Below are 11006 nucleotides of genomic sequence, written 5' to 3' on the forward strand. Positions count from 1 at the left end.
AAAAAAAAAGAAAGAAAAGAAAAGAGTACCTCGTCATCTGCCCTTCAGACCACCCCAATAAAATGCAATCTTTCTCCTGGATGAACATTCCTGGCATTCTAGAGCCAAGAGTCAATCTGTAACCATTTATTGAACATAGAAAATGCCAGGATGTTAACCGTGTGTTAACAGCCAGAGTGTTATGGCCTGTAATTAACACTAACTGGAAGGATAGATTTGAGAGAAGGATGTAACCTATATATCAACTAAAGGTGCATGCAGCCCAGGCCACCCCAACCCTGATCAGCCTTGACAGATGATTTAAGGATGCTGCTGATCCAGGTAGAGTGAGAGGCCTTCCCATTTGTGAGTTCCAAGCCCAGAGAGTTTGGGGGGCTTGGTTTTGCCAGGATAATGAGACTAAAGATTGCTAGAGCCAGAGCTACAGTGAGGTACGAGGCCCTTTCCCACCCACCATCTTAACCCACACCAGGACTCCCCTCTGCTCTGCTCTCTTCATGACTCACTGCTTTAAACCTGGCTCCTTGGCTCTCCAGAATACTAAAATCCATCTATCTGACAGTCTCCTAGGGATGTTAGGAAGGGAGGGGCAAGGAGCTTGAGTTCAGCACGGAGATCTGCCTGCCTCTGCCTCTGCCTTTGCCTCCTGAGTTCATAAGGAGTCACCATCCAAGGCAGGGAAAAGCGTAGGGGAGAGGAGCTGGAGAAAGGGCAGGGGGCCAGACTGAACATGGCTTCCACCATGTGGAGGAGAAGGCAGAGCAGCAGTGGGCTGCTGGACCAGTTCTACTGTGAGTCATTGGGGCAAGTGCTGCCAGGTACTCACTCCAAACTGACGGCTCTCTGCTGTTCAAATGTGCCATCTGTTGCTGTAAAACACTGTGCCCACTGTGATTGTACTCTACCACGAAGAGAACTCAAGGCGGGAACCTGGAGGCAGAACCGAAGCAGAGACCAGGGAGGAGTGCTGCTTACTGGTTCTTTCCCTGTAGCTTACTCAGCCTGCTTTCTTATGCCAGCCAGGAGTCCACCCAGCATAGCGGGGCCTCTCACATCACATACAGAAACACACTCAGCATGGTGGACTCTCCCACACCATTCACTGATCAAGAAAATGCACACACACCCCCACACCCACAGGCTACTCCACAGGAAGTATTTTCCCAGTTGAAGTTCTCTCTTCCCAGATGACCCTAGCCTGTGCCAAGTTGGCAAAAAAACTAAGCATCACACCCATGGACCAGAGATGGTTTCAGCCCTCCCATCCCTTGGCCAACTGGCTATCATTGGGAACACAATGATTTGCTCTCAGATACGCTATTGCTAGATTCTCCTGGTACTAATTAATCTTCACATATCAAAGGATCCACTGTGCCCAGTCAGAAGCTCGAGTGCCAAGAAATGGAGGCATTCTCACCCCATTGCATGACCCGGATTCTATTTACAGCCCGCCCCTAGCTGTAAGCACCTTCCTGAGGACCATGGCATGAGTTTGTAACTGTGGCCCTTTCATCCATGTGGTAGATAAATCACTGGGAATCTGTTTGTTTTACTGCTGCAGTACAAGCGCCTAGGAATGTGGGGTGGGGTGTTTGATTTTGTTTATTTTGATACATAGTTTCTGACCTGAAACTCTCTATGTAGAACAGACTGACCTCAAACTCACAGAGCTTTGCCTGCGTCTCCCTCCTGAGTGCCGGGGCTAAAAGTGTGTTCCATTACACCTGGACATGCCATACTTTTGCTTTTGACCAGTGTCTGCAGCTGCTGGTGCCAGGGTGAATGTGCGTGCAGGCTGCTTATCTGTTGCTGAGATAAGATACCAGGACCTAAAGCCACTCAGAGTTCCTTTGGCTTACAGGTCCAGAGGGCCAGAGTCCATAAAGGCAGGAAAGGTGTGGCCTCAGGCACCTGAACAGGAATCTGCCTGACCCCATTTCATCTGCACACAGGAAGCAGAGAGAGCAAGCAGGAAGTAGGGCAAGGCTATAAACCCTCAAAGACCACCCAGAATGATGCCCTTCCTCCAGCAAGGCTCCATCTTCTCTTGGTTCCGTAACTTCACCCCAAATAGCACCAGTAGCTGGACACTAAATGTCTCGATCCGGGAGCCCATAGGGGCTTCACACTACCACCGTTTAACTTATTCCTTGTTCAAGCCCTGTGAGGAGTAAGATTCCTAGATGAGCTACAGAGAAATAATGCAGACATTTCTTTTTGAGACAAGGAATCCGGACAAAGTGTTCTAATAGATCTAACTTACCCGTTATTGCTTTTAGACCTGAAGCCTCAGATGCTGTCGGGCACCGTGCCCTGTCTGCCCGCATACATACTCTATATGTGCATCAGGCACGCGGATTACACCAACGATGACCTCAAGGTACACTCGTTGCTGAGCTCCACCATCAACGGCATTAAGAAGGTCCTCAAGGTGAGTAAGCAACCCAGTTCCCAGCAGCCCTAGCAAAGCGGGCACCTCCTTTGCGTGTCTGTATCTGTGTTCTGCCAGTTATCTGGGATGCCTGTGGGTTCTCTGAGCAGGGTCAGGTCTGCAAATGTCAGGAAGCACAGAACTCCATGTGGGCCTGCAGCAACCTCCCTGCTGAGCCTGGTTTTCCGGGAAAGCCTGTCTGCCTGCTAAGATAGATGCTATCGAGGTGTGCTACCTCCCTCACCATTCCAGGGGGCTGAGGCACACGATCCTGGCTGGTGGCACAGCAGAGCTGCTGCTGCCACCATTCATAGGTTTACAAGGTGAGGTAGACTGAGCCAGAACAGGGCTGCTCTTAGTGGCGGGGGTAAAACCCGCTCACAAATGCTACCTTCAGGCACAAGATTCTTATGGGATGTATGTAGTAGCAGCTGCTTGCATTGTTGGCTAGCCTGTTTGGGGGCGAGGCATTCTTACAAAGGAGCTGGAGTCAAGTAGTAGGAGGAGGGCTTTAGAGGGAGATTAGACCTCAGTGACAGTGACAATCTTACGTCAGACACTGATTCAGATTCTCCCTGACTGACACTGCTGCTCTCAGGAGGCAAGCCACCCCCAAGAGCCCTGAAGCCAGGCCATGTCTGGTCCCTGAGCCTGTGATTCCTGATCTGAGAACAAGCTAATCTTAAGCTTCTGGCTGCAAGCCTTTGGCAGCTGCCCCACCTTCCCTGACTCGCTACATACAGACGTTATCTGCTAATTGCCGTGAAGTGTATCATGCACTTGTACAGGCTGATCGCTCTCTAATTGGTGTCTCTGGCCTTGACCTCTTTTACAAGCTCCAGCTGGAGTCTAAGGCAGCCTGGGACTACAAATGCCCCTTCCTTAGGGAGGCCTCTGTAGCTCTGAGCTAGATTAGCCTGTTCTGGCCCATAGCCTCTGTGGTCAGCCTTGTTTTATCATCGTGGCTCATAGTCATTGCTATTTAAGTAATGCCAGATAAATAAATCTACAGAATGGGCTCTGAGAAGTCAGTGGAAGCGTTGCAGAAACTGGATAGATCAAGTTGCTAAGCAGCCTTGGCCACTTAGTTTATTGCCACTGACCTGAGCATCAATGGGACACCAACCTTGCATAGTGCAGAATCAGAGTTGGCCAGTCCAAATTTCAGACCCAACTGGAGCCTGGTGCTGCTGGACCCAAGCATCCTTTGCACCGCTCAGCTTCACCATCTTCATTCATGGGAGTCAGAGAGATCTTCCCATGTGCAGGGCCATACATCACTCATCAGGAGACTGAGGAGTGACTCTGTCTGTGCCATCTCAGGGACTGGAGGAACAGCAATAACCGCTCAGCAAAGATTATCTTTGCTGGGACTGGAAAGCCGACTGGGTACATTGGGCTGCCCAGGAATGCTGGGTAACACAGGAAACGCAGGAAGAGAAAGGCACTGGGGACATGTGTCAGCCAATGGGAGACCCTCAGCCAGTGCTGTGCTTTTCCTTTCGCAGAAGCACAATGACGACTTTGAGATGACATCATTCTGGTTATCCAACACCTGCCGCTTCCTTCACTGTCTGAAGCAATACAGTGGTGATGAGGTGAGGAGTGGGCAGAGCATCCCAAAGTGGGTCCCATTTCATCTACTTGCAGTTTGGGGTGCTATGGGTCCCCCTTAGATGATGGGTATAATAAGGTCTGTGAGGTACCTGCTGGGACCTCAGATTGTGGGAATGCCTTTCTTTGCAAGACTGGGTTGGGGCGCAGGTGAGTCTGGGCTTCAGTGGGCTCGAGAACTCTGAAAATAAATCAAGAGATAGAACAGGTATGGAAATGAGTGCATTTAACCACACAGGGCCAGAGAGCCTCTCAACCTCCCTAGGGGACCCTTGGGACGTCGTATCTCTAAAGCTGTCCCAGAGGAGTCCTATCAGTGAAGACTGGGAGAAAGGTCGAGTGTCTGGTGTATGCAGCTGTCGCTTGGGCTCTGTACACTTCAGAATAAAGATGCCACCAGAAGAGACATACCCCTAGGCAGAACCGCATGGTACAAACTGATGTCAAGGGCCAGCTTCTCGCTTCCAGCTTAATTTGATTCCATGACCAGAGGCTGTCATTTCGTGTTCCACTCTGGATCTTTTCAGTCCAGCTTATCTAGAACTCGAATTCCTCTCATTGGGGGGATTACCACCTGCCATGCTTCAGTGTGGTATCTTCAGCTTCATGGAGTACGGTACACAGTCCAGTTTCCCCAGAGCCTCCTGCCTCCCACATCCCCATGAGGTCTCGACTCCTCGCTCTCCCCTGTTCATACATCTCACCCTGCCCAAAGTCAAGGAGTAGCAAAAGTTAAAACAGTGCAACAGCATTTTAAAGTTTTATTCTATCCCTTGTGCCATATAAGATAGGAACGCTCTCCTCCTGAGCGCAATGGACTAAATCTCCACCCCAGTCATTCATCTTTGGAATGTGGCTTGACCCTACCTCCCTTTAAGAATTAGAACTTGAGTTTGGGCACTTGCTTTTACTATGGAAGGGATGGTAAAGGTGGAAGACACGCCCTTGGTGTCAGACTGGATGCCTTCTGTTCCCTGGGAGCACTTTCTGTATGGAAGCACTTTCTTGGCATTTCCTTAAGGTCCCTGCTTTACAAAAATGTCTTAGTTTCGTTTGTGACAAAATGCCCTGACAAAAACTTAATTGAGATAGGGTTTACTTGGCTCACAGATCCTGACCATCTGTTGTAAGAAATCAAGGCAGCAGAAAGCTGAAGCTAGTCACCTTGTATCCACGCGGAGAAGCAGAGAGCAAGGGATAAATCCAGGCCCATAGTACCTGGCTCCCTCTCTCCTTTTCATCAGTCTCGGGCCCAGCCATTGGAATGGTGTAGTCCATATTCAGGGTGTGTCTTCTCACTTGTCTGCCAGATGATCCTAGACCCTTGTCAGACTGACATTAGCTCTAAGCACTGTTACTAGCTACTATGTATTCCAACAGTGTTATAAAAGGGCAAGACCACAGGCTCCATGACCCCGATCTGCTCCTTATACTTCTGTTCTTGGGGGTCAAGATTTGAACCACATTGTAACTGACTCTGTGTAGTCTTAAACAGCAAGGAGCAGCAAAGGACCCCATCTCTTAGCAGTCGCAGTCCCTCCTGCTTCCGTCCATTTTCATATTAAAAATTGCTCTGTAATTTGAGAAGGGCCACAGGTTAAGGAATGGCTGCCTCTTTGACAGTACTGATCTTTTTTGGCTGCTGTTAATCCCTCTTGGCCTGAATAAAAAGGACCTCGGAGCTAGGCTCAGGGGCGCATGCCTTCAACCCCAGCAGTTGGTAGGAATAGCCCAAGTTTGAGAACAGCCTAAATGATGCAGCAAGATCAACTCAAAATAAAAAAGATAAAAATAAAGAAGCCTTGGCTACAGGGGTCCTTGTGATGTTAGTGCTTGGTCCAGATTACATGTGCATCCCAGTACAGCCGGCTAAGAGGATAGTGCCCTCCCTACCATTTCTGCCCATCCATTAACTGATAAAATGACAAGAGACTGTAGATGTCTCCTCCAAACAGAACCTGGCCTATGTCATATTCCTGTAAGGCCCTGTGTCACCTAAGATTTTAGGGAAATCTGAATGCAGGTAACACCAAATAAGCATCCAGAAAGCTCGAATCCCTCCATTATTTTTTTCTGATTTGGGGTACTCAATATAAAGAACTCTATTTTGAAGATCCAAATGATTTAGGCATATATATATGTGTGTGTATGTGTGTGTGTGTGTGTGTATATATATACACACACATATATATATGTATATATACATATATACATATATGTGTGTATGTATATTTTTTATAATTATATATAATTTATTATATATTATAATAATATATATAAATTTAATAATTTTATATATATATAAATTTATGTATATAAATATACATATATATTTTTTTAAATATATATACACATGTATATATACATATATACATATATGTGTGTATGTATATTTTTTATAATTATATATAATTTATTATATATTATAATAATATATATAAATTTAATAATTTTATATATATATAAATTTATGTATATAAATATACATATATATTTTTTTAAATATATATACACATGTATATATACATATATACATATATGTATGTATATATAAATATAATTTGACTTGTCTGTCATGAGATTTCCATTTCTTCAAGGTCCAGGGCCATCCCAAAGGTCCCATGTTGTCTAGAGCATTACATGTGTAGGGAAGGCCTGAGTGTGGAGCCCGGCAAATAGAAAGTTGTTAAAGTGCCCAAGCCCAGGAGGTACATGGAGCCCGGGAGCCCCCAGAAGGTTATTCACGCACACCTTTCCTCTTCAGGGTTTTATGACACAGAACACTGCGAAGCAGAATGAGCACTGTCTCAAGAACTTTGACCTCACTGAATACCGCCAGGTGCTAAGCGACCTTTCCATTCAGATCTATCAGCAGCTCATTAAAATTGCCGAGGGCTTGCTACAGCCTATGATAGGTAAGCTGGAGCTGCACCCGTCTCGGGGTCTGGAGGAGAGGAGGGCTGTGGCAAGTTTGCCTTGCCTTTTGGGAACCAAGTGTGACTAGCCTTCCTGGGGAAGGCACGAAGTTGTACACATTGTGCTTAAGACTTGGGGAATTTTCAACAGCATACTATAAAGCACGATGCCAGCAGAGTGAGGTGGCTTTCCTTAATGGTTTTTTTATTTTTTTCCTGTAAGTAATTTTCACAAGCTATATAATGGTGTGAGTGCAAACACAATGAAGACAGCCTCTTCTTGCCAGGGAGGTGCTTGTGGATCAAGCTGCAGGAAGCACGGGGCAATCCTATTTACTTACTTTGTACACAGCAATGAGTGCACTTGAGTGTTGACCGTGAAATCAGAATGGAAAGAACAATTGTATTGTAACAATTGCATTGTAACAATAGACTGACACATGTTTGTCACTCAGTGCTCCATGAAGGCAGAGGGAGAGAAGTTAAACCTGGACCTGTGTAATGGCATCTCCAGGTCCTCCCAACACAAACAGGCTGAGTGAATTCCCAGAAGGAGCAATCCAGGATAGTTCCTGGGAAAAGTTTCAGACCAAATCTTCCATCCTGTCGAGTTGTCTTTTAAGGTCCTTCCCACATAGAAGAAGAACTGATACATCGAGCTGGATATGTTTCAAAACTTAAACTAATTATGGTTGATTGCACCATTTCCCAAGTAAGACCTGGGTTCAAATCCTGGTGCTGCCTCTTCCTAACCGCATTCCTGTAGCCAAATTATGCAGTTTCTTTAAGCTTCCTTTTGCTCATTGGTAAAGTGGGTAGTGCCTCATAGGGCTTCTGGCTGAATGGAAGAGGTCCAGTCCATAACCTGGTACATAGTTAAATGCTATTGAATAAGGGTGTTGAAGCAACTGACCTAATAGTTACATGGTGCCGGGCCTAGAACCAACCAGAGTTGGCTTAGTTCTTAACTTTGGATACTTGACAGAGGTAGTACAAGGTACAGCTAGTACACATCCATTATTTTCGTCCAACCACCAATGAGTTTAAGTACATTATGTTCCCTAGTTAATTTGGAAATCCACCAGATTCAAAATCCTTTGCCAAATGTATTGAGTCCCTGCATATGTTGGCCCTGTGCATGTCTGAATGGCTTCGTTGACCTGAGTGGCCTAACAGCAGAGTTTTGAGGGGAACATACAACCTTCTAACCATGCCTTCCTTCCAGTTTCTGCCATGTTGGAAAATGAGAGTATCCAGGGGCTGTCTGGTGTGAGGCCCACTGGTTACCGGAAGCGTTCCTCCAGCATGGTGGATGGAGAGAATTCGTATTGCCTGGAGGCCATCGTCCGCCAGATGAATTCTTTCCATACAATCCTGTGTGACCAGGGCCTGGACCCCGAGATTATCCTGCAGGTGTTCAAACAGCTCTTCTACATGATCAACGCTGTGACTCTTAACAACCTACTCCTGCGGAAAGACGCCTGCTCCTGGAGCACAGGCATGCAACTCAGGTGAGAGGGTCACTCAGGCCAGCACACAGAGACCTGGAGTGGTCATCTGTTAACCTGCTCTGAGCTCTCAGTGTGTGTGCACTCATCACTGCCTGCCAGAGTTCTCTGGATTCTTGAATGAAAACACACACGTGTGCACACACACACACACACACACACACACACACACACACATGTAACCTTTATATTTTGATATGTCTTAACTGTTCAATGGCTGGGCCGCTCCTGAATCTCCGTGTGGCTAACACACTCCTCTCTTATATTCCTGAGTTAATATTTGCTGAATCTGTATCTTACCTCTCCAGACCCAATCGGGGGAGTGCCCCCTGGGGCCATTTTTCCTGTTTCTTACATGTCAGAGGGCTCCTGCAGCTCTTAAGTCTGATCTCTCAAACTTCCATCCTGACAATTTTGCTCCTCCTCCTTCCCTTGACCCGGAAATCTGAAAGTCCCGCCTTCATCTCCCTGCCCAGCCATTGGCTGTTAGCAACTTTATTGACCAATCAAAAACCAATTGGGGACAGGGACCCTCAGCATCTGGATACTAGATCCCCATGTGACTTGGGGAGCCAAATTAAGGAGAAGCATTAGAACCACTCCCCAACAGAGACTGAGAGTCCCAACACAGGCTGGGGTCAGAACACAGGACAGCTGCCTTCAAGGTGAAATCCACACCTAACTGGTAGCCTTTCCCACAACTGTATGATTCAAATCCTCCACTGCCTTATTAATTCGTGAAGTTCACTCAGCAATGATGCTCAACCTAGCTTAAGAGATGCTCGCCAGATACCTTTTAATTAAGACTAATGCAATGTGGCCAGGCCAGTGAGAAAGATGGGTGAACTGGGAGTTATCAAGGCTGTCAAGGAAATGTGAATGGTTGTAAATTAAATCAAATTATAATTCAGAATGTTTAATGCTTCCCTCTCTGTTAATCTATATAGACACATTAGGTATTCCTTCTTTTCTTAGTTTTAAGTATGCATTCTATTATTCATTCTTCACTCAATATAAGGCTACTGAATGCTAGGCACTTTGCCAAGTTTCATGTATGCATGTAGGAGTAGTGGTGCATACACATGTGGGTGAACATGTGGAGGTTAGAGGACAGCTCAAACATGCACATTTAAACAAACAAACAAACAACAAGCTCTCATTGGCCTGGAACTTACCAAAGTTGTCTAGGCTGGCTGGTCAGCAAAACCTGTTTCCCCCTCCTCAGCCCAGCACCTAGATTACAACTGTGTGCCACCTCACCCATTAGTGGTTTTGTTGTTTGGTGTGTGTGTGTGTGTGTGTGTGTGTGTGCATGCATGTTTATGTATGAGCCTCGGGATCAACCTCAGGCCCTCTTGCTTGCAAGGCAAACATTTTACAAACTAAGTTATCTCCCTTACCCCACTTTGCAAGCTTTGAACCACATGAGACAACTGAAGTAAGGGCATTGAGGTAAGGGCACTGTCACCTGCACAGCACAGCAGGCGCTCCCTCCCCCACACCCCTCCCCATTTTCACCCCAAGAATTAAGGCTTGTTCTTTTGCCTTGGCTCAGGTACAACATAAGTCAACTGGAAGAGTGGCTTCGGGGCAAAAACCTTCACCAGAGCGGAGCAGTTCAGACCATGGAGCCCCTGATCCAGGCAGCCCAGCTCCTCCAGCTGAAGAAGAAAACCCACGAGGATGCTGAGGCCATCTGCTCACTGTGCACCTCCCTAAGCACCCAGCAGGTACGGCGGTTCAAGACCAGCGCTGGCCCTTCCTGTCTGTCCTTGCCTGCCAGCAGTTTTCTAAGGGGTGCACTTCCAGCCCTGATGACACAGTCCAGATTTGCAACTGATAAGATGAACCAGAGATCGCTTTGGTTGTAAAACCCGACGTCAGTTTCCTGTAACTTTCTGAGCCTTCTTTTTTTATTTTTAATTATTATTTTATATAAATGAGTACACTGTCGCTGTCTTCAGACACACCAGATGAGGGCATCAGATCCCATTACAGATGGTTATGAGCCACCATGTGGTTGCTGGGAATTGAACTCAGGACCTCTGGAAAAGCAGTCAGTGCTCTTAACCACTGAGGTATCTCTCCAGCCCCTTTTTGATCCTTCTTGTGTGCTAAGTTACAAGACCCACAAACCTTGATAACAAAATAACATGTGCTATGTATGATGTGTGTGTATGTGTGTGTGTGTATGGAGGTCAGAGGTTGACTGGGATGAGGAGGTTCTCCTACTTTGTGAGCTCTGGAATTGACCTCAGATAACCAGCCATGGTTGCCGGAGTCCTTATGCAGTGAGCCATCTTGCTTGCCTCATGTCACACCTTTTTAAAAACAATTCCAGATAGTTCCTTACCTAGAATTTTTTTTTTCTGAATCTATCAACATGAAGCTGATTGCTTTCTTTATATATTGTCTTTACAACTGTAATTTTTATTTGGCCATATTTTTTTTTTTTTTTTTTTTTTTGGTTTTTCGAAACAGGGTTTCTCTGTGTAGCCCTGGCTGTCCTGGCACTCACTTTGTAGACCAGGCTGGCCT

General features: G+C 46.3%; 1 protein-coding gene across 4 annotated transcripts in view; it reads left to right on the forward strand.

Annotated features, from left to right (window-relative positions):
• Positions 1-11006, forward strand: part of Myo5b (myosin VB) — a 314400-nt gene that overhangs the window by 288634 nt on the left and 14760 nt on the right. For all 4 annotated transcript variants that reach the window (XM_029472030.1, XM_021150181.2, XM_029472031.1 and 1 more), the window contains 5 exons: positions 2280-2431; positions 3940-4029; positions 6810-6960; positions 8186-8471; positions 10024-10198. In XM_029472030.1, coding sequence (XP_029327890.1) covers positions 2280-2431; positions 3940-4029; positions 6810-6960; positions 8186-8471; positions 10024-10198 — 854 coding nt within the window. The remainder of the gene's footprint in view (positions 1-2279; positions 2432-3939; positions 4030-6809; positions 6961-8185; positions 8472-10023; positions 10199-11006) is intronic.

This window comes from Mus caroli, chromosome 18, assembly GCF_900094665.2.
Source record: "Mus caroli chromosome 18, CAROLI_EIJ_v1.1, whole genome shotgun sequence".
In the NCBI taxonomy this organism is placed as follows: domain Eukaryota; kingdom Metazoa; phylum Chordata; class Mammalia; order Rodentia; family Muridae; genus Mus; species Mus caroli.